Consider the following 25,674-nt stretch of genomic DNA (forward strand, 5'->3'; position numbering starts at 1 on the left):
GTGATTTTGAATTATAAAAATAAGCGTATTATTATCTATTATATTTTATTGTATAGTACGACGAACGAGTAGTAGATACCCTGACGCCTTAAGCCATCGTCATAAACAGAGTAGGAGAGAGGTTCCGTGAATAGTAGGTACTTAGTAACAGTTACCAAGTTCGACTTTAAACTTACAACTAAATTTACTAATCAATACCAGTAAAATTAAAAATTAATACTTTCAAGTACCAAAATTAGTTACGTCGGTACAAAATCGAGCAGATAGCGGTATCAATGTGTGCGTACGCGTAATGTTATTGTGTTGCGATTTAAATACCTAAACTTGAGCGAGTGAAAAATGTGATAGCGTCCTTAAGTACAAAAGGCGGCCTTATCGCTAATGAGCGATCTCTTCCAGGCAACCTTTGGGTAAAGGAAATGGTATATATGTAGACAGTTTAGGTGTACAGTTCTACCTAAACATATACAATATATTTAGACAAATAAATAATGTAAAAAATAAAATAAAAATTAAAAAAATAATAATTAAAAAAAAAAAAAAAACCCGCCTGCGTGAAGAACAACTAATAGAAAATCAACTGAAAAAGCTGGAACAAGATAAAAATTCAATATGCACACAAAGTCAGCGAAATAAATAGAAACAATATCAAACATTTTGTGCTGTACATTTAAAATATATTAATACGGTAGTCCTTCGAAACTTTATGCAACGTCGTACATAACATACAGTCGGAGACATGCACAAAGAGAGAATGATTTGACTTATCCTTCAATTTCATGCCTCCGACTGCATATTATCTACGACGTTGCATAAAGTTTCGAAGGACTACCGTATTAATTAATATATTTTAAATGTACAGCACAAAATGTTTGATATTGTTTCTATTTATTTCGCTGACTTTGTGTGCATATTGAATTTTTATCTTGTTCTAGCTTTTTCAGTTGATTTTCTATTAGTTGTTCTTCACGCAGGCGGGTTTTTTGTTTTTTTTTTTTAATTATTATTTTATTTTTATCTTTTTAGTCAGACAAATTACGTAATCGGTTCAATTCGTTAAAACAGTTTACATCATGTGGTTGATTAAGTAATTTTTTACGGTCAATAGAACTAATAGCAAGCCCGGAGAAAGATCTCACTCTGCTCAAAGCAACGTAAGCCTGACCTTTAGCAAATAGGTGACTGCTTAAGTCAACAACTATTAGTTTTAATATAATGAAATTATTATTAAAATTATTTGTTTGTATTTGGTATTATGTATTTGTTATTGATTTTATTAATGTAATTGTAAATTGATGGGAAATTTATTAATTTTTATTTGTAATTTTAATTGTATGTTTTTTTTTTAACTATTGTATTTTATTAGAAAGGCTACACCCCGAAGTTGATCGTCGCCTAGGAGGCGAGTTTGGCATGGCATAGGCGTGGGAAAGAGCAAAGTCCACATTTTTTAAACTTTAATATTGTATTTCTTTATTAGTATTACGGTAATAATAATCATGATATACCTTTTTAAAATCCTTGTATTGTGCCCTTCAATTTGATACCCATATTGTAGTATTCGAGAAAAAAAATTTTTGTTTTCATTAACTACAATGGCTTCGCGCAGCCGCCATGTTTGATTTTTTTTTAATGTCACCTATCTAAGAACACTTGGGCAGCTAAGACGAACCTAACGATACCTCAATTATGTAAATCCGTTCAGTGGTTCTGGAAATATGAGGTAGTAAAGAATATTACATACAAATATACATACATACAAGATACGCGCGAAAAACATAACCCTTCCTTGGCAGTCGGGTAATAAAGTATATGTATGTACATGGCATATATAAATGGAAAGTTGTAATAGACATACATAGACGTATATAAAGTTAATGAATTATTATGATAAAATTCAAAGTGAGGACAGGAGATAATATGTGACTAGATAGAAGGATTAAAATTGAGAGAAATAGTGTTTCACCGACTTCTTGAAAATTGGAAGGGATTCAACGCGTCTGATGGGCAAAGGAAGGGAGTTCCAAAGCCGAGCAGCTTGGACAGTAAATGATTTAGTATAGAAATTAGTGGAGTGGGGAGGAATTTTAAGAAGTAAACTATCATCGGAGCGAAGGCTTCGCTCATGAGACTCGCTGAGATACTTAAAACGTTCACGTAGGTAAGAAGGAGTAGCAGGATTAAATAGTATGCAATATAGCAAAGTAAGTATGTGAGTATTCCTGCGAAGGCGAATTGGGAGCCACTTGAGTTTTTTGCGAAAATCAGAGATGTGATCATATTTGCGTAGGCCAAATATGAAACGGATACATAATATAGGAACCTAATTAAAGTTGATCTACACTCATCTGTTTACCGGATAAAAGTTATGTTTTATCAAATTATTCGCGGCATTTACAACCTTGGAGATCGAGTTTCCCTACAGAATGTTTTTTCAAAAGTATAGGTATATTAACAATTGCTTCGCAATCTATTTATAACAATACTAGCTGCCCCCGCAAACGTCGTTTTGCCATACATGTTATTAACCCCCTTATAACTTAGGAGTATGAAAAATAGATGTTGGTCGATTCTCAGACCTACCCGATATGCACACAAAATTTCATAAAAATCGGTTCAGCCGTTTCGGATGAGTATTGTAACTTAATACTAAAAGATTATGTTTAGTCACTAGAATATTCATTGATTTAAAATCAATAGTATTAATCGCATTGTAAACACGAGAAGGAATAACAAAATTGTAACTCCAAGTTTCCGACTGCGCAAAGTAAACGTCTCCTTTCTGGGTCCTGGTACTCGCATGTATAATAAAATCGCACAAAGAATTTTGGAATTGTCTCAACATAAATTTAAAGTTGTTATTAAAAAATTTTAATAGATAAAGCGTATTATTGCGTAGGATTACGTAGTTGATAGAGATGTGTGGACTCAGTAACGCTGTATTTCATGCAAGATATTACGAGTACTACCTTTGTACTAAAACACAGTTTATGTATCTATTATTTTCAAAAGATTAAATGCGGCGTTTCTTGCAATTCGTTTCTGCAGAATCTACATTCCGAATCGGTGGCAGCTTTATTTTTACAAAAATAAAAATCAATTTAAAGTTTTAATTTTTAAAATGACAATTCTTAAAAGTGCTCTTGGGGCCTATTTGAATAAAGTTGTTTTTGATTTTGATTTTGAAAATATAATTCTGAAAATGTACCACAAAGAAACGACTTTTTCGGATTTTATCGTGGCTTATTAAGTTTTTTTAGAATGTACTGCGAGACAACAAGCTTCGGATACCGCGTCTTCATCACAGTGAACATGTGAAACCAGCTACCATCGAGCGAATACTTGCTGTTCTGCCTTCTATGAAAGTTTCGGTAGTTAAGGCTCCAGGTTGAGAAACCTCCTCACAATGCGGGCCATCTCAAGTAAAGCTGCCTTTTGAATCGGACGGACCCTTGATCCAAAAGTCCAGCGAGAATTTCTTAAGGTCGAGAATTTTCGCTAATAGACCATTGACCGACACAACATTAGGAACAATTATTGTTGAGTCTTTGAGAGATTGTTGAGCAATGTCTAAATATTTCAAAGAATTCAATATTTTTAACAAAGTAGTATCAATATATTATTATTACAAAGCTTATCGAAAACGAAGCAAAGTGAAAAGGAGGCATTTTTAACTAACTTCAAGAATAGGAGGAAGTTCTCAATTCGACTGTTTTTTCGAGTTTTTGTTACCTCATAACTTATTACTCGGTTTAATGATTTTGATGTTTTTTTTTTGTATTTCTATGTTGGTACGGCCTACTCAGTACTCTTGATCTGATTAAATAATAAAGAATATATTATTTTTATTTAATAATAATATATTTCGGTGAGTCTATTATTACTTCTTATTAGAAAAATTAAATGGCAATTCAATTTTTAATAAATTAAATAAAAGTCTTAAAAATAATTCAAAATATTATTTGCTTCAATATAATTTTTATTTTAAAGGCGAAAAAAAAATGAGCTTGTTCACATAGTACTTTATCAATGTCAAAATGCGTTCAAATAGTTTGGTAGACCACAAATTATAAGATAATATTGTTATCATGGTTTATGTCCTATATATTGGCAAAATCTGTTGCAATACTATAACAATTTCAACAGTAGCTAAAAAGGTTTTTAACGGTATCTTTAATTGAATTTTGAGTAAAATGAGTGTTAAAGTGGCTGTAGTAACAGGAGCTAATAAAGGAATAGGTTTTGCGATAGTCCGCGGTCTCTGCAAACGTTTCGACGGGGTTGTTTATTTAACATCGCGAAATGAAAAACGCGGAAATGATGCAGTTGCAGCTCTCAAAAATGAAGGGCTGCAACCGAAATATCACCAACTGGACATCACAAGCACCCAAAGCTTACAAGTATTTCACGACTATATCAAGGAGAAGTATGGTTACATTGATGTTTTAGTGAATAACGCTGCAATCGCGTTTAAAAGTAACGCCCCAGAGCCGGAAGGAGTTCAGGCGGAGGAAACTTTGCGGGTTAATTATTTCTCTGTTCTTTCTACATGCGAAATTCTGTTTCCTCTACTTCGAAATGGTGCAAGAGTGGTAAATATTTCTAGTTCAGTAGGTCGTTTGAGCTATATACCTAGTGAGAAACTGAGACAGAAATTTCAAGACCCTAATTTGACTATACCGGAGCTCTCAGACCTAATGCGTCAGTATGTAGAAGCGGCTAAACAAGGCACTCAGGCAGCGGAATGGGGAAACTCAGCATATAGCGTCTCTAAAGTTGGATTGACAGCTTTGACAATGATACAACAGAGACTGCTCAATGACAGAGGTAATACACAACATATAGATATAAATTGCTAGCTTCTTCATAAGCACACCCATTTATTGATCGACTAGTTGTGCCCCGCGGTTACATCCGATTTAATTTGAGGAAAGAACGTACTAAAATATTTTAAACTATTACTGTGCAACTCGGCCACTCACCCGTCGCGATTTACCTCCTAAATTTTGCGTCCAAATTAAATGCTATAATGCTATAAAAAACAAAGCTTATCTCCATTAAATAGCCTTGTTTACGACGTATCTATTTTCATTTTTAAGTATTCATGCCTTGCTAAGAATGTAGAATATAATGCAATAAAATTACCTTTTCAATTTTGTGATCATTAACTCGTTGCGGAGATATTTTTAAAACTATTCTAAGATATTCACTGAAATTAAATAATGTCAAGGACAATTTTGCTCAAACAGAACTACTTGTGAGGAATAACATATTTATTTGGCATAAGAATTTGTACCGAACTTGTCTATAAAACTTTAATAAACGAATAATTCATTATTGCAGAACAAACTTGATTAAATGGTTAAAATTGATAAAAAAGTTTATAATGATTTAAGCTTAAAGGATAGCCATATGCTGTCGCGGACTTTTTTGTTTTTTGAACTTTTAATGGCGATGATTTCCGTCACAGATAATTTTTGATAAATTGATTCCTTTCAGCTGCGCACGCACAGAAAAACAGAATATGATTTCGTTAAATTTCTTATGAAAACTCAACTCCTATTGGTCGTAGCGTGATCTTATATAGCCTAAAGACTTACTCGTTAAATGAACTATGAAATATCCCTCAATATCTCATATCAATAGTCATATGTATAGAATATTTCCTGATCCACAGCGGAGGTACCGCGATGATTAATCTCTAACAGGTTAAAGTATTGGTGAGGTGTAAGGACAGTAGTCACAATTTGCTGTTGTGACACGTTTGTTTAGTCCATGTATGTATTTACTTGTCGTGGTCTGTACGATATTATTACCATTACCGTTACCGAACCGTTGAATATTAAAACTTTTAATCAACTTACTATTTTACTATACATATATTTGTATTGAAGGCAAACCACAACAAGAAATATCTAGGTCAAAATTTGGAGCAGTCCAACGTTGGAAGTACCCCAACCTTAGAGTAGATTGCAGCTAAATAATCCTGTAATGCTAAATAATGTGTGTTTCTGTAGTGATTAAAGTAGGTGGAGCTCAGGGGAAGACTCGGTGATAGGGTCGTTAACGCACTTGCAATATTCCTGGAGTTGCAGGCATCGATAGACTACAGCATCTGCTTTGGTAAATGTTAGTGGGCCATTAGTACATCACAGGTGACTAATTTATGGGAGTTTAAATTTTTGTTATTTCTGACTCTACCTTAATTCCGGTGCTGCGGTAAGTGTACTCATGCTCCGTTCTGCGACTTTCACACGTTATTTTCGAACAAATGTACGTAAAAACGATCTTTACCGCAAGATCAAAATACGATACGAACTGACCTTTAACGACTGATAAATAGACACTTTTAAACAAAATAACGCGTCAGACATAATATTCTAATAAAATTAGTAACATTGCGTGCTAGAATATAGGTATAGTAATTCGAAAAATACCCAAAACCGATTCGGAGCACCCCACTGTCCACGTGGTCTTGGTCTGCCCTACCCAACCCCATAAATTTCTTGCTGGCGATGTACATAATTACCTGTTAATATAATTTACTGTCTAGCCTTTGTGTTGTGATTCTTTCTAGATCCCCAACACATGATTAGATTTGACTAAGGGTCGAGTGTCAGTTGTTTATTAATGTGCAAAACTAAATGTCAAATCTGAAAGTATATCTATTTATTTGAACATGATCATTTCACAATCTTATAATTGTTTATAATTATATAAAGTTTAATTCTTAATAATTGTGTTTGCTCGCAAACGAAAAAAAAACGACTAAATGGACGAAAAAATAGTCAAGTAAATACGCGTTATCAAAGATTACTCAGAAAGTACTCATCAGATCTCAATGAAATTTAAATGAGTCTATCACTCGATCAAAAGTTCTTAATTCGAATTGAGAATGTTCTCCTTTTTTTAAGGTGGTAAAGAAGTGTATACACATAATTATTTGGAGTAATAGAAGCAGAGAAGTACAAAATGATTTATTCTGGTCTACCTTTTGTGAACAAACCTATTAATAATCTAAAGTATTTATTAAAAAAGTGCAGTATAATATATCTATATATTAAGAATGACCTTTTATTTTTAGATATCAAAGTTAACGCGGTACATCCTGGCTATGTGGACACTGATATGACATCTCATAAGGGTCCCTTATCAATAGACGAGGGCGCCCAGGCCCCACTGTACTTAGCGTTGGATGCTCCCGACTCTGTTAAAGGGCAATATGTCTGGTATGACAAGAGGATCGTCAGCTGGTCAGAATAAGAAGCCGAAGATAATTACTAAACTATTTATTTATTTGTTCGAAAATGTAATGTAATGTACACAAAAACAGTTTTACATAAAATAAAACATGTTATTAATTATATTTCAATTTTTTGTATGAAACTAACATACACCATTTTATAATCAATTATACAGCATTAATTACAAAGTAATCAAATAACATTTAAAAAAAGGCAATACATAGTTTAACACTTATAACAGAAAATTAAAACAATGAAATAAAGAAATACAAAACAATTACTAGGTATAAATCAACAATTATTATCAGCTGTCTGATAAGTTCCTGATTGAATGTATGGATATTTTTTATTCGTCGAAGCTAATTTAATAGAATAAGTATCATACATTTTAAAGAAGGATGTGAAGTATAATATGTACAATGCTTTGACTGGGTAAACAATAACCACACCAGTAGCCTGGTAGGAACAGTAGAATTTACTGTTGCTTTAATAAGTATCGAATATTTAAGGCTGCTTAAATTTACAAAAATCATTCAATCGAGTCATCGAGCAAATTTCTGCAGTCCAAAAAAATATACTAATGAGGATATTTGAAACACTCCTGGTATGATTATTGTTTTTTGATGATAATGATTTGATTCCTACATGGGAAAAGAGGCCTTTGCCCAGCAGTGAGATATTACAGGCTGATGCGATAATGATTTGATACCAGTTGTCTCAAAGATTTGTTAAATGTTCTTATATTTGTTATTAGTACTTTTGTGACAACAATATCAGACCATACAGTAATGTCCGTTACATTATACATATTATACGTTTTAAGATTTTATCCACTTAAAAAAACACTTGTTTTACTTATTATTAAATAAGTAATTATTATTTTTAATAAGGCAACACATAATATTTAATAGACGAACCTCATTAAGGTTGACCCACACTCATCTACTTACCGGAAAAAAGGTAATGTTTTATCAAATAAAATATGATTCTGAAAATGTACCAATAAGGTTACCATAAAAAATATGACCATGGCTGTAATTAATAATAGTTACAACAAAATTCAGGAACTTATTTCATTTCATAAAGTATAATTTTCATCCGACAAGCAGATGAGTTTAGATCAACGTTACTTGGGATCATTGACCAATTGGAGGCCATCCATTTTAATTCAGTTATAATCTTAATGTCTATAAAATTGTAAAGTTACTTATAAGTTTATATAAGTTGAAAACTAGACACTACTAACTTACAATTATTAGTATCAAAATATCAGTCAAGTAACACAGCACACTGGGATTAACAAAAAAATATACTAGTAATTACTATTACTAACAAGAACGTCTTAAAAACTAAAAATCGCTTATAGACGTTAACCGGTCTACTCTACCGGTGGTATTTAGAACCCTTTAAAATCAACAAAAAACAGCCCTAATCTTCAGCAGCCCCGATCTCCTGATTCCACCAGTGACTGAGCCAATAAAAGGTACATTTAGTACATGTGGTGCTCACAATAAAGGAGGCCAGACACACAGCGGTCAACCGGAGGCCTGTTCAGGTAGCCATGTGCAGGTAAATCGAAATTGAATGGAAGTATATACCTGTGCACTTTTTTGAACCTGCACCGGCGAACGGCGTAAAATCGAAAACGATTCTTTCTAGGCTGATCTGCGCATGTGAACCTGGACAGGTAACCTCACCGATGGCTTCATAACTAACTCCAGCAAATACACCGCTGGGAGAGGATACCATTAAGTAAATAGGGTGTTTTATTATTATTTATTTAGTTTTTAATTAATTGTCGTTCAGCCTTGAGAATATATGGTATAGCGTCATCTATGCATATGTCACCCAGAAAGCTAACGAAGAACACATCTTCTAGAAAGTCATCTGTGAAGCTACGTACAGTAAGTAGCTTTAGTAGCAGTTTTGTGAGTCTGTCTTCGTTGTTATCGACACATGTCCGCAGCGATCGCATAACTTTCAACTGGAGCTCTTCAAATTTATGGGTAAGTAAATTTGGGGCACGATCTGAAAAATATTACAAATAAATTTAAAATTAAAAATTACAAATATTTATTTATTTATTTATAAATAAATAAATAAATATTTATTTATAAATAAATAAATATTTATTTATAAATAAATAAATATTTGTAAAAATATCGTGCTCAAAATCTGGAGCAGTCTTATTGAAGAAGTATCTCAACCTTACAGAAGATTACAGCTAAATAATACTGCTTTTAAGTAGCCAGAGTTCCTGGACAGGATCGGGGGTGGGGTCTGCCGACCCTATCGACACTATTTTGGTGGTGGAAGGCGTTTATAGGTTACAGTAACTGCTTACTATCAGGTGCACCGTACGCTTATTTGCCGCCGTAGTTAAAACATTAAAAAAAAACTGTCAACAATTATAAATTTAGTTGTCTTGCATGAAAAACAGTGTCACTAAACCTTTAAATTACAAATCTTAAACCGTATAACAAGCTTTTAATATTAAAAAGTTTTTAAACCTATCTTTAAATTATTTTTGGGCAAAACGTTGTCTAATAATTAAATTCTTACTTTTCGAATTCATACTATCTAAATTTATTAAAAATGTAATAACATTTGTTACTATTTTCGTAAAAATTGACATATTTATTATTTGCCTTAGTGAATTTATGTAATACCTATTATTGTATATTTATAATAATACTTACAACTTGTAATACAAATGTAACTAGGTAGCTATGGTAGGAGATCACTACCGGGGATTTTGGGAGTAACTCGAGCGCGTCTGAATTACCTAATGAGGGTAGCCTTGCACTTTGTGTAGGCGATGGCAGGAAATTAGTAAAAGAAATCAGTTGTTAGAAAAGTATATGTATAAGGTCACACCCGCAATGAAAACTAGCAGATTAATATTTTTCCGTTTAACAGAAAGGAGTAGGGTGGATATACCCCCTATTAATATCTGACGCGCTCAAGTAGTTATTTCTTTGTGACGCTCTCCCCGTCGCAGAAAAGGCATGCATCATTTAACCTCTTTCCTTTTCAAAAGTTAAAAGCTTTTATTTAACTTGAAATATATTATAGAATAAACTACACTTTTCCCTTAAAATTCTCAATATTAAGTCATTACTCAATTTATATGACACAAAAGCTAGTTGCAAAATTTATCTAAATACATAAACAAATTTTGACCTCCACTACTATTTCCATCTTTTAAAAAAAAATCCCAAACTGACACGAGCTCCAAATGAAATTAAATTACGAATACTTCGCAGGGTAGGACAGCCGGACATAATTCGCTAGTGACTATTAACATCGCCGGAACTGCATAATTGCATTTTTTTGTTTATTTCATAAAACGTTAACAATAATATATAACAATAACCCAAATAACCAAGTCTACTATCATCAGCTGAAGAGAATTTTTTTATTTTATGCATATATTATTCAGTTGTGGTACTTCTAACAAATCAGTACCTATTAGTCTTAACCTGTTAAAAATGTAACAAGTGACTTTTCTAATATTTACACATTAAATACCGGCTAGTAATAATATTAAACATAAATAGCCTGTACAGCATTACTTTAAAATTTCATGATCCTGCTTAAAATAAGTAAAAAGATACACGCAATTTAACACTTTGAATCGCTCTCCTGTAAAGTTGCTGTTTTTCACATCCGACGTTTTTAATAGTCATGAGCGAATTATGTAATACTAACCGACCGAATTTAATATAATTATTCGACCAGTTAGTCTTATATAATTATTAATTTAACTCACCGGCTGCGAACAAGCACAGAGCACGCATATGAGCGTACTCCGGGTCTGTAACTTGCATTTGTTCCATGTTTAGGACGAACCGCTCCAGGCGACCCAACAAGTCCATCACTTCGTTGACGCGCTCCTCTGAATAGTCATCTAATGTTAGAGGCTGGAAAAGATTGTTTTATTGGAGTTCACTTAAGAAATGATGTAAGTCCCGGGGTATGACAAATATATGGTGAGTGAAGTCATGTGGAACAGTAACCCTGAGAGCGACATTTTACCGCGCAACATAGCTTGCAAAATAAATATATACGTGTATATATAATGAACAAATTTTAACTGAGGCACTGGCACAGCAGAAAATGTCCTGCTCAAAATCTGGAGCAGACCGACTGAGGCAGTACCTCGACCTTACAGAAGATCGCAGCTAAATAATACTACTTTCTGCAGTGTTGTGTTCCTGTGGTGAGTAAGGTATTGGGGGTAGAGTCGGCAACGAACTTGCGAAACTTTTGATGTATTACGGTAATCGCTTACCATCAGGTGAGCCGTACGCTTGTTTACCGACATCTAATATATAAAATTCTCGTGTCATGGTGTTAAACATTGAAATCCTCCGAAACGGCTCGACCGATTTTAATAAAATTTTGTGGGCATATCGGGTAGGTCTGAGAATCGGCCAACATCTATTTTCATACCCCTAAGTTAGTAAGGGGGGGGGGGGGGTTAAGCGGGTTAATAACATATATGGCAAAGAAACGTTTGCGGGGTCAGCTAGTAAGTGTATAAAAAAACTACGACAACGAGTTCGTTAGGCATAATATAATGAATATGGAAGAAGTGGCGCTGACTGCTTTAAGGTCCGGGGTTGGAGCTGACGTGGTCCGTGTGGCTCGATGGCGCAGCTCCTTCTTTAGGTGCGTCATCATCAACGGCAGGATCTCGTGCAGGCCGATGGCCGCCGCCCAGCGCGACAGCCCCAGCACGAATAACTCAGGCCAGGTCCCGCGGTATAGAGACACTTGGATCGCGTTCCTAGACGTTAATGTCACAATTATTTTGGTTTGTGTGAAAGCAGCGGGAGGTTCCCTATTCGACTAAATTTTTTTTATGTGTTACCTCTTAACTTTTTACGGGGTGTACCAATGTGTACCAGTGTTATAGAACATATAGAGATACAGGCATATCATTGACGAAATTATAAGTGAAAAAATTAAAGATTTTGAAATTACAGTAAATTTAACATCGACATATTTGAAAAAAAAATGTTGTATCTACATATAGGTTTGTACCTATATGTAGATACAACATTTTTTTGAGGATATAAATAGCAAAATTAACTATAAACAGTTTTTTTTTAATTTTTCGATCTTACGTAGTCTGAGCATCGTGTCAATGACCGAGTCACCTCAGTTTAATTATCTGTGACACCACAAAAATATATATTTTTGTTTGCTACAATTATTTTTATGTGTGTATATGTCACAATTGTTTACTGGTTGTTTCGATTTTTATGATCGTGTTCCCATTTAAATTTGAGCAAGACCGACTAGCTACGTTGTATTATTTATCGATGCCATTACAAATCGATTTCTTTCGTTTGGGATCAAACATACCCTATGGAAAAAGTCTTATAAACCTCATAAAAACTTCGACAAATCCAACGTAAATTCTCATACTGAGCTATGAGATCTATGAAAATTTGGTCTGCATTTGTCCATGTTTTATGAGGTTTTATGAATTTTTTCCATAGGATATTATACGAACAATTATTTTTGTTTGTTAACAAACACTTTAATGTAACGTGTGTATCTTCACGTGCCATATATTCAATAGTTATTGTACGCACGGCATGACAACAAAATGTGGCAAGGTGAACATCCAGCGCGCCATGGCGAAGAGGATGCGTGAGGAGTTCTCACACGCAACGTGCAAGGTCTGGGAGCTGTGCGGACACGCCGACACCTCCAGCGGCAGGTCCAGGCTGTTTGGCGGCAGGACGTCGCAATTAGAATCTGCGGACCAACACACGAATCTCTAAACGATTTTGCACAGTCTCATTGTATTACGGATCGTCCCTTGGTCACGCCATAACGTGAGAACATATTTACTGGTTTCCTCCATCTTTTTATTTCTCATACTTTGTAGGTTTTTACTAAATGAAAATAAGTAAATAATGAAATAAACATCTTATGATAAAAATTGTAAAACATATCTTTAAACCTACTTTATTAAATTTTTATTTTTTAAACAAACAGTACCTAAAGGAGCACTTAAAAAAGCTTAAGAGTATGTACGATTTTATTTTTGTGTTACCCACACATTAGGAATTCTAAACATTTTTTTTAATATCATATCAAAAATTGACCGCTCCAGCGGGGTTCGAACCCGCGTCTCCGACTGACCGTGTCGGCGCTCTAGCCAATTAAGCTATGGAGCGATGTACCTGCTAGATCGAAATTTTTGATATGATGATTTTTATTTTCGGTTTAAGCGAACTGTGGCGCCAATTTTTGATATGATATTCAAAAAAAAAAAGCTTAAGAGTGTCGATGTATGATGTGTCGAGTGCGATCACACGACTGAAGTAAAACTTCCTAAAGGCAACTCTCTCTCTCTTTTTATATTCACTAACTTATATCTCCCTCTCAACTTCCGTTCGCCTCGCCCGATCACATTTTTTATTACGCTATCGTCACGCATTCACGAAGTTTTACTTCAAAAACAAACTGGTACGAAATATTTGTATATGAGGCGCAAATTAGAAAACAAATGAACTCATGAATAAGTAAATATATAAATATGTAACTCACTGAAGTTCTCATTGTTGAACAAATTTTTAGCATGATGCAGCTCTAATGAGATCCTTAGGCATCTTGGGCTATTCCCCATATTGTCTATGCTTCTAGAAGTCCCTTCACCCTGCACGTCTCTAGAAAACCTCATGAGTTTCATGCTAAATATTCCCATGCTTTCCATACTTCCAAACATCCCTAAGCCTTCCATGCCTCCAAACATTCCTGCGGCTTTCATGCATCTAGAGATCCCCACGTCTTGCATGCTAGAGGTTGCTGCGCGTTTCACACTGATAGAGTTGTCCACGCCTCCCACGCCATTAGAAGTCTCTTCACCTCCCATGCCACTAGATGTCCTCGCACCTTCTATGTCTTTAGAGATCGCCTCACCTTGAGTGCCTCTAGCGGATGCCGCGCGTTTCACACCACTAGAGGTCACCGTGCCTTTCATGCCGCTAGAGGACACTGTGCGTTCCATACCGCAAGTAGATAATGCGCTTGTCATACCGTTAGATGACACTGTACTTTCCATGCTGCTAGAGGACTTTGCACCTTGCAAGTCCCTAGATGTCCCCACGGCTTCCATATCGTTAGAGGACCCCACCCCTTCCATATCTCTACACCTCCCTATGTCTTCCATACCGTTAGAGAACCCCACCCTTTCTATCCCTCTAGATTTCTCTGCGCCTTCGATATCGTTATAGAACCCCACCCCATGCATTCCTCTAGATCTCTTCGGATCTTCCATATCGTTAGAGAACCCCACCCCTTTCATGCCTCTAGATCTCCCCGCGTCTTCCATACCGTTAGAGAACTCCACCCTTTCCATCCTTTTAGATCTCTTTGCGCCTTCGATGCCGTTAGAGAACTCTACCCCTTGCATTCCTCTAGATCTTATCGCACCTTCCATACCGTTAGAGTACTCTACTCCTTCCATTCCTTTGGATCTCTCCGCGCCGTCCATATCGTAAGAGAACCCCACACTTTTCATTCTTTTAGATTTCCTCGCGCTGTCCATACCGTTAGAGAAACCCACACATTCCATGTCTCTAGATGTCCCCACGGCTTCCATATCGTTAGAGGACCCCACCGCTTCCATGTCTCTAGATCTCTCCGTGCCTTCCATAGCGCTAGAGAACCCTACATCTTCAATTCCTTTAGATCTCTCCGCGCCGTCCATACTGTTAGAGAACCCCAAATCTTTCATGTCTCCAGATGTCCCCATGGCTTCCATATCATTACAAGATCCCACTCTTTCCATGTCGCCAGATCTCTCCTTGCCTTCCATGTCGTTAGAGATCTGCACTCCTTCTATTCCTATAGGTCTCCCTGCGCCGTCCATACTGTTAGAGAACCCCACATCTTTCATGTCTCTAGATGTCCCCATGGCTTCCATATCATTACAAGACCCCACTCCTTCCATGTCTCTAGATCTCTCCGCGCCTTCCATGCCGTTAGAGATCTGCACTCCTTCCATTCCTATAGATCTCCCTGCGCCGTCCATTCTGTTAGAGAAACACACATCTTTCATGTCTCTAGATGTCCCCACGGCTTCCATATCGTTAATGGACCTTAACCCTTTCATGTCTCTAGATCTTACTATGCCTTCCATACCATTACAGAACTCCACTTCTTCCATTCCTTTATATTTCCCCGCACCGTCCATATCGTTAGTGAGCCCCACAACTTCCATGGCTCTAGATGTTCCCATGGCTTTCATATCATTAGAGAACTCCACTCCTTCCATTCCTTTAGATCTTCCCGCGCCATCTATACCATTAGAGAAGCCCACATCTTCCATGTCTCTATATGTCCCCACGACTTCCATGTCGTTAGAGGACCCCACCTCTTCTATGCCTCTAGATCTCTCCGCGCCTTTCATACTGTTAGAGATCTGCACTTCTTCCATTCCTCTAGAACTCCCCGCGCCGTCCATGCCCACATCTTCCATGTCTCTAGATATCCCAACGGCTTCCATATCGTTAGAGGAAGGGGTGGGCACCCCTTCATTGCCTCTATATCTCCTCGCGCTTCGCATGCTGTTAGAGGACCTAGATGCCCTCCCGCCCTTCACACCGCTAGATACCCCATTGCCATCCAAGTCTCTAGGTGCCTCATCGCATTCACTGCCGCTAGAAGACCACCATTCCGTGATGTCTTCCGTGCCACTAGAGATTTCCTCATCTATCGGAAAGAAATTCCTATGAAAATTATACCAACGATTATTACTAATAATAATAATTATACAGTTTATAAAATTTATGAACCGTCCAACTGCTGGCTTTAAAATACACAGACCGAAGACGGGCAGCAGCGTCTTCGGTGCGACAAAGTTAGCCCTGCAGTCACTAACCCGCCTGTCCAGCGTGGTGACTATGGGCAAAAGACATGAGCTCACGCCATTTTTGGCGTGAACTTGTGTAGGCCTATGTCCAGCAGTGGACTGCAATAGGCTGAAGTGATGATCAGCTTTGCACCCGTGTGAAGTCGGGGTGGGTCGCTAGTAGTAAAATAAATGTAACCTTTTTCTAGTGATGACTTAATTTTTCTTTATAATAATCTTCCATGGGACTAAAGGAACATATAAAGAAAAAGTTAGCGAAATTTGTCGAGCCATTATCGAGTTATGCGCTTAGAAACATTCATTTTTATTTATATAGATATATGAAAATAGTTTCTGGGGGGAATTGGGGATAGGGTTGGCAATGTGCTTGCAATGCTTCTGGTGTTGTAGACGTCGATAAACACGATAATCGCGTAATATCAGGTGATCCGTACGCTTGTTTGCCGACCTACATATAAAAATACTGAAAACAATAACAAGATTGATTTCAATTCTACATTTTAGAAGCTAATTAATCAGATTTTAGGATTTCAACATTTTAACTACATCGTCTAGAACTTAATTGATGGGCTATAAAACATAGCAGTAGAACATAAATCTGTTATGAAGATGTGGTTCGGCCAATATCAAGTTTATTTTCTGATATCAAGGCAGCTTGTGCTGATTATAATTTAAAACATTTTTGTTTTCAGCCGATTTAATGTCATTAAAATCGGCAGGATCTCATGCAGGTCGATGGGTACCGCACAGCACGACAGCCCCGGCACGAATAACTCGGGCCAGCAGGGCTATTCTGTAAATAACAATTTCGATATCGAGCTTCACCTGAGTGACAGCGCTCACTTCGAAAGCGAACCCACTTCACCTTGGTTTGGAATTCTGTAAACATTCCGTACGCACAAGCGATGTGAAGGAGTGTCGAATCGAAGAGCGGCAATTTAGAGCTGTGTTTATTTTATCGATATTCTTTTCGTATGACTTTATTTTAGAATATGTGCAGGAAGTCAAGTGTCGAATCAAGTCTCGAATTGTGATGTGTGAAGCGGTAAATCGCCTTACAGAATACCGAATTCATACTATTAAATGTCAACGTTCTCACGCAACAGGGTTCGACTCGTCGCCGCACTCACAAGTGTGGCGCTACGGGACTGTCGAGTTTTAATGAATACGAATTTGATATCTCACCGCGGATTCCGCTGTCGAGACACGAAAATGTTCTTACAGAATAGCACTACAGGTCCCGCGGTATAGAGACACTTGGATTGCGTTCCTAGACGTTAACGTCACAATTATTGTTGTTTGTGTGATAGTAAAACCTCATTTTGGTTATAATTTTTAACCAACATCAAAAAAGGGAGGAAGTTCTCAATTCGACTATTTTTTTACGTGTTACATCATAACTTTTTACGAGCTATACCGATTTTGGTGTTTTTTTTATTATTACTCGAAAGCTGTTATGAAGCGCTATTTAAATTTCAGCGAGATCTGTCAAGATGTTTATAAGTTAACAATAATAATGCACCATTAACCAAGGAGAAGAAGAAGAATGCATATTTAATTGACTTCAACTACGTAATGTGATTTTTTTAAATAAACACATCTTTTGCAGTTTTGCTTACCAGAATCCCCACAGACTCTGGGCGGGATCGTCATAGTGATTTCAGGTGATCGGGGAGCAGCGTGGGTGGTGTTAAATGTATCATGGTAGTATATCTATAAGCAAAAAACTTTACTATTTTATTTCTAATAAAAAAAAACTATCTTACACAAGAAAATACAAAAAAAAAAAAATATCACAGTACAAATAATGAGAAAGAAGTGCCGGATAGGTAAAAAACCTCAACGCGTTCGAATCCCTGATGAAGCAAAGAGATTAATGTGTACGTTCAATATAAATTCATATTTATTATTCTACGATGTCTTTGTCACATACACACACATACAAATCCTCCAATTTTTCAGTAATTTAAGCTACTTACAAAAAAACTTATAATGTTTTTCTATAGATGTACTTTATTCTCACGATGAGTGCTATTTTATATTTATGGCCACGCTTTGACACAACGGTCTAAGTGTTGGCTATTGCGTTAGTAGTCGCGCGTTCGATCCTCGCTCACGACATATATTTGTATTGGCCGTAAAAATGTTTGCCAGGGTCTTGTGCTTGTGCTCGAGGCATTTATGCTCGTGATTCTTTTTGATCCTCTATACAGAAGTAAATTCTAATGTGAATTTAGTGGCCTTGTATTTCATGCAGGATTTTACAAATTTTATAATTTTTTTATTTGTTTTTTTATTTGGAGAGTTCAAAATTAATGGTAATATTCTTTCACCTTTTCAGCCTGCAGAGATCCCAGATCCAGCAGTGTGATTTGGGCGGCGAAACGCTGCTCGGGCTCGTCGCACGTTAACCTGTTCATCATTCGCACCCATGTCCGTGGAACGACTGCACAGCACAATACACTGCTAGAATACTGATCGCCTAACATTATTATAATATCTCATAGGAATTCCACGCTAAGGGTATGTGGCAACTGGTAATGTCCATTTACATACATATTTAATTTATAATAATAAAATAAATAGTCAGTTGTTTTGCCATATATGTTATTAGCCCTTTTAAACCCCCCCCCCCCTTATAACTTGGGGCTATGAGAAATAGATTTTGGCCGATTCTCAAACCTACCCAATATGCACACAAAATTTAATAAAAATCGGTCCAGCCGTTTCGGAGGAATATTGTAACTAACATTGTGACACGAGAATTTTATATATAAGACTAGCTGACCCCGCAAACGTAGTTTTGCCATATATGTTATAAGCCCCTTAAATCCGCCCCCTTCGTATAGCTTAGGGGGTATGAATAATAGATGTTGGCCGATTCTCAGACCTACCCAATATGAACACAAAATTTAATAAAAATCAGTCCAGCCGTTTCGGGGGAGATAACGATTGTAACTAACATTGTGACACGAGAATTTTATATTTAAGATTAGGGATTAGGGATTGTAGAAATGTAAATAAATTAGCTGTGCCAGTTAATTAGGGAAAAACGTACTAAAGTATTATATATCCTCAGTAAATCGACTATCCAACACCACAAAAATAACTTTTGATTTCGATCCAGTAGTTCCTGAGATTAACGCGCTCAAACAATTAACTGTTCAGTTTTATAATATCAGTAGGTACATACAAGCTTAACGCACGCACGGTGGTCTATTCCTAAAGTAAGCAAATTAATGCCTACGTGCCTAATGGCAACGGCCAACTTATATTCGTATTGCTACATATTTTTACCACGTTTTTATTAGCTTGGGTTGTACTAAAAAGCGTGGGGTGCTGTTTATATATATTATATGTAACAATTATTCTACTTGCAACTATCAATGTGCGGAGAGTTATAAAAATATAGTAAAAATTTATGAAAATATAGTACAATGCACCCCACGTTTTTTACTCTGAATTGAATTATTGGAACGAAGTTCCTTACGGCAGGCTTGACATTTGGCTGAGCGACCGAACTGCAAAAAATGTGATACTAAAACCGTAAGAAAAATATTTAACGGAAGTGACGTTATATCACTCACACGACTGTATAATGACGTTTGTAAAACTAAAATATTACTAGTAAACTTTTTTTAAATTATTTATGTAATTTTATACTTTCGACAAAAATAAATACACATGTTTTTTTATTTCACTCAATAGTTTGAATTATTATTATTATTATTTTGTGTGATTTATTTTATTTTACGGTATTTGTTATTTTCTAAAATACTAAATTTCCTAAATACTTTTATGTGCTTAATTAAAAACCAATCAACAAAATTTAAAAGAAATCAAGAACTAGGAAATATATATAAAATTCAACATTTTTTTTTCAAATTGTGTTGCTTCTATACTATCCGAAGGAACTTCGTTCCTGGTGTCTCATGACACCACATAATTTTTTATTCTCTTAATAACTTAAATTTTGTTATAATTTTATTTTGAAGTAATTAATTATGATTGATTGTTCGATCTTCTACAACTGTAATATAAACCTTTGTAATTAAAAATAATTTTCTACTTTTTAGTCCGATTAGCTATAAAAGCGTGATTTTTTAGTTTTTTTAAACTATAATTCTAATAGGTATTAACGACGTGAAAAGAGGAGGATGCTCTTAAATTGATTGCAATTGTTGTGTGTTAGGTAATTCCTAACTTTTTACTGGGTATATCGATTGCTAGTGTCATCATGTACTTAATTCTCTTTAAATTTGTGAAAAATAAGAAAAGTCATTTACGAAATGTTCCTAATAACGTGTGATTTATTTCTTATGTATGATTTATACATATAAATAGATGAATACATATATAATACCTAAACACGGGGGGAGTATGAACTTCACCGGGCTTTAATGAAAATTATTATCCTAGAAAAAAAAATGGTTTGTTAAATAAAGTTTTACTCACAACCGCATGTCATCCCGATGGCCAGACACTTATACAAGTAACAGTACTGACAGTATTCTTCTGTACTCTGGTGAGAGATCTCACAGTTCTTGGTGACGCAATGGTAGGAAACGTTGTTATGGATAGATCGTTTGAAGAAATCTCTGCAAACTGGAAGATATTTTTATACTTTACATTTTTTTTATTTGTTTGATTATATTTGATTTGAACTACAAAGTTCCATGACTGAGTAAATTGCTCTTTCACCATTTAGGAAAAGGGTTGAAGGGTTGGTATCCACCAACTACATTTCTTCAATGTAAGTTGGTGGATAATTTACCAATTACGCGTAACGATTTTTAAATGACAAATTTTATCACAGCTAAATAATACTGCTTTCAAGCAGTGTTGTGTTTCTGTTGGTGAGTAAGGTGACCAGAGCTCCTGGGGGGAATTGGGGATAGGGTTGGCAACACGCTGGCAATGCTTCTGGTGTTGCAGACGTCTATAAGTTACGGTAATCGCTTACTTTTAGGTGAGCCGTACGCTTGTTTGCCGACCTAGTTATATAAAAAAAATAGAACCAATTGTTTTACGCACTCTTTAAACATACTAAGAAGACTAACAAGGACGTACACCCAGGTCAGAAAAAATGTTTATACTAATATAAATATCCAAAATAAGACATTTGTAGTTTAGTTACTTATTGATACTTATTTATTACTTTATTGATTGACACATAGACCTCTTTCTTTATGTAGAAGAAGGTCCAGAACATTATCCACCACGCTACTCCACTGCGAGTTTTTGAAAGTTACTTTATTGAATCACTCATACACTCACTTCAGCCTATCGCAGTCCACTGCTGGACAAAGACTTCTACAAGTTTGCGCTAAAAATGGCGTGAACTCAGGTGTGTTACCCGTAGTCACCACGCTGGGCAGGCGGGTTGGTGACCGCAGGGCTGGCTTTGTCGCACCGAAGACGCTGCTTATGTATTTCAAAGGCACCAGTTGGATGGTTATCCCACCATCGGTCGACTTTTTAAGTTCCAAGGTGGTAGTGGAACTGTGTTATCCCTTAGTTGCCTCTTACGACACCCACGGGAAGAAAGGGGCGCTTTACTGTTGTAACCACACAGCAGACTTTATTTAATACAAATCAAATATGCTTTACTATAAACGTTTCACATTCAATGGCCTTCAGTAAAAAAATTCTAGTGTCGGGGGTCCAGAAACACAATGCACAAATACAAACGTCTAGACCACGACAAATTTTATTTGCGCAATTTTTTGTAAAGAATTTATATTATCATGTAATTACCGTCGCAGGTGATAGCGCCATAGTGTTCTCCAGTGGCCTTGTCACCACAAACGTCACACCAATCCAAGAATGGGGGTTCGTTTTCTACACAATTTTCTTGATCCATTTCGAGTGTATACGAAAGAAAAAATTAAGTTCTATAGGTAAATCATTTGTATGTAGAAATATAATTGAAAAATACATTTGATTATCATGCCACAATATTTTTAAAACAAGAACAAATGAGTTATAACTTTTTTTTTCAATGTACCTTATTACAATGATTGTTATACGATATTGTTTCCGAAATAACTACCCTCAAAAAGCAACAAGCTCTTCAATTGTGGGTAAATAATAAATAAATAGACTTTCTTTATTTTTACTTTTATCGGCACGGATATTGAGCGCTTGATGATAGTGCGGGGATTGCTTTGCGCATCGGGGTCGCAAACATGCATGCATTTTGCAACATTTTTTTGCTTTCTGCGATTTATAATCTTAATATATATAAATCTCGTGTCACAATGTTTGTCCTCAATGGACTCCTAAACTACTTAACCGATTTTAGTCAAATTTGCACACCGTGTGCAGTTTGATCCAACTTAAATGATAGGCTATATTTTATTTTGATATATTATGTTATTATTATATTTCAGAAAAAAATAAGGTGATACGAAGTTCGCCAGGTCAGCTAGTATAATATAAATAACTATACCTACATAAGAAAACATACGTGCCACTTGTTCTTTTGCTATGGTGCGTATATCAATATAGTTGCATAAAGCCCGGCCGTCGTGGATTCTATTCCCGCTCAGAGCAGATATTGTTCCAAAGTACTTTTAAATATCTGAGAACGACATCTTTGAGATTCTAAACTTGATTTCAATATTAATAGCTTACACGCCTTCGGTTTGTCGTAGATATTATTATGTTGGTGAAAAATAAACATACGAGGACACCTCAATGCTATGTTCAATGACCCTTACAGAGTTTCTCAACAGTCGGACGTAAAAATGAACATGAGTAATTGTGTTTGCAGGCAAACGAAGAAAAACCAACTTCAATTATATCGACAAGTACTACAACGTAGGTAGACAAAAAAAATGTCAAGTAAATACGCATTATCAAAGATTTCTCCAAAAGTTGTAATCAGATCTCGATGAATTTTAAACATGACAACACAATAAACATCCGCTTTCGATTAAATTAAAAATCATCAAAATCGGTACACCCAGTAAAAAACGCTATGCGGATTTTCGAGTTTCCCTCGATTACTCTGGGATCCCATCATCAGATCCTGGTTTCCTTATCATGGTACCAAACTAGGGATATCTCCTTTCCAACAAAAAAAGAATTATCGAAATCGGTCCATAAACGACGGAGTTATCCCCGAACATACATAAAAAAAAATATACGGTCGAATTGAGTAACCTCCTCCTTTTTTTGAAGACGGTTAAAAAAACGAATATTAAATCAAATGCTCATGTTACGTTTGAACCGGTAATTGTGGAGTCACGCGCTCTTATAAGGTATGCTGAAATTCCAGAAAATAAATCGCCAAATCTAGCTTGGTTGAAATGTTGAGGAAAATTCATCAACAAAACATTATTTCATGATAGTAATGCTACTGATGTCATAAGAAAATTGACGATAACTCAGCAGATTAATACTTTGCTCAGCTTTACTTTTGGGAATCTAATTATAGGCTTTTTTATATTTGAATGGGTCTTTATATTCTCGATCTTTATTTTGATCATTGTGTATATTGGTGCAAAAATGCTGTCAGTATTCCCCTTTACTCAAAGGGATCAGTGGAAGGTAAGAGACGTAGGGTCATTTCTTTTGATGTCTTTACACTTAACTCACTCACTCTCACTATAGACGGCGCCACGGTTCGCTTAAACCGAAAATAAAATCATCATATCAAAAATTTCGATCTAGCGGATACATCGTTCAATAGCTTAATTGGCTAGAGCGCCGACACGATCAGTCGGAGACGCGGGTTCGATTCCCGCTGGAGCGGTCAATTTTTGATGATATTCAAAAATCTTTAGAATTCCTGTGTGGGTAACACAAAAACTTACACTTCAAGTAAATTTAGGCACTTATGATATCTTGTAAAAAGGAAATAAATTATTTACTACCTTATATTAAAATAAAGCACAATTTATTTTTGAACAGGTTTGATGAATTTTAATGGTAAAAAAAAAAACGAGTGTACTTTAGACCACACAATTGAAGTAAAATTTACAAAACGTAACTGTCTCTTTTTCTGTCTCCACTGACTTATATATCCCTCTAAACTTCCGTTCGCCTCGCCCTATCACACTTTTCATAACGCTCTCTTCCACAAGCTTACTGCCCAAGTTAAGCACGCGTTAAGAAGCTTTATTTCAAAAATGAAACAAAATAACAGATTTGAAAATTCAATATTTTTCAACTATATTTTTGCAACTTCTTTGTACAATTCTCGTCACTAATAAACTAATAAATAAAAACATTCCTTCTAATTAACGAAACAACAACATTATTATGTATTTTAATACTTTTATGTAAAGTATTTTTTTTTATACAAAAATAATTTTCCGGTGCCTTTCATTATACGTTGGAAATTAAAAATCTATGCTATATTATCTATGAACATAGAAAAACCGGATTAAACAATTTTTGTATATAAATTATTAATCATAAAAACTTTTAAACATTTTAATATTAAATAAATAATAACTAAGATAAAACAAAAAATCGTCTCTAGGGAAAAGGAAGGCTAGATCTTATGTTTTCTTTTCCTTAAATTAACACAGGCGAAACCGGAAGTGATAATTATTATATATTTGTTAAACGGTTTTAGCCCTTTTCGTGGTAGTTGGGCTTGATATTCTTATAATAAGGAGATCAGTACGTCTCATTATACTTTACCGTACGTACAATCGTTTTATCGACGTTAATTTGCAATGTTCATATCACAAAATTCCTTTATTATAAATTTGAACAAACGTGCACAATTAAAACAGCAACATAATAATATACTAGCTGACCCCGCAAACGTTGTTTTGCCATAACACAAAATTTCAAATATTTTTCTCAATTTGATCGCAGCATCAACGGTCGGGACAAACTGAAATTAAAATAGAATAATATTTAATATTTGATGCTGCGATGGTAGCGCAGTCTACCGGATCCAATGTAAAACATTCCAAAATTAACAACTACTTATAAATGAAAAATTAGTTAAACAAACATTTTCCAGTGGACCAAATTGTAAATCTAAACCATCCTCGAATCCTCTTGAACTCACACAAAAAATTTCATCAAAATCCGTCCAGCCGTCTAGGAGTTCAGTGACATACACAAGCACACAAGAAATATATATATAAAGATTGACATTACAACTAAATAAAATAAAAATGAAAACAAATCGAATATATAATTTTCAATAACAAATATTTAGACTAATTATTACTTATATATAATTGATAAAAAAAAAAAAAAAAAAACGAGTGTACTTTAAACCACACAACTAAAGTAAAACTCATTTAGCTTCTATGGTAATATACAAAAAGTAACTCTCTATCCATCTTCACTAACTTTTATCTCCCTCTCAACTTCCGTTCACTTCGCCCGATTACACTTTTCGTAACGCTCTCGTCACGCATTCACCAGCTCACTCCGCAAGTCAAGCGTGCGTAAAGTTTAACTAAAAAACTAATTCTGACTATTTAGAATGTACTACAATTCTCTATAACATTTTATTTAAAAGCTAATTGATTGTGTGCTAATATTATGCATTTATTTAAT

At 35.4% G+C, this 25,674-nt stretch overlaps 1 protein-coding gene across 1 annotated transcript; it reads left to right on the top strand.

The window, feature by feature from the left end:
• The first annotated feature begins 4,153 nt into the window (after window positions 1-4,153).
• LOC123666607 (carbonyl reductase [NADPH] 1-like) lies at window positions 4,154-7,272 on the top strand. Its single transcript, XM_045600704.1, has 2 exons — window positions 4,154-4,827; window positions 7,085-7,272. Exons 1-2 carry the CDS (start codon window positions 4,194-4,196, stop codon window positions 7,261-7,263), a joined length of 813 nt encoding a protein of 270 aa, XP_045456660.1. The 5' UTR covers window positions 4,154-4,193; the 3' UTR covers window positions 7,264-7,272.
• The last annotated feature ends 18,402 nt before the right edge of the window (window positions 7,273-25,674 follow it).

The sequence above is a fragment of the Melitaea cinxia genome, chromosome 26 (assembly GCF_905220565.1).
Source record: "Melitaea cinxia chromosome 26, ilMelCinx1.1, whole genome shotgun sequence".
Lineage (NCBI taxonomy): Eukaryota > Metazoa > Arthropoda > Insecta > Lepidoptera > Nymphalidae > Melitaea > Melitaea cinxia.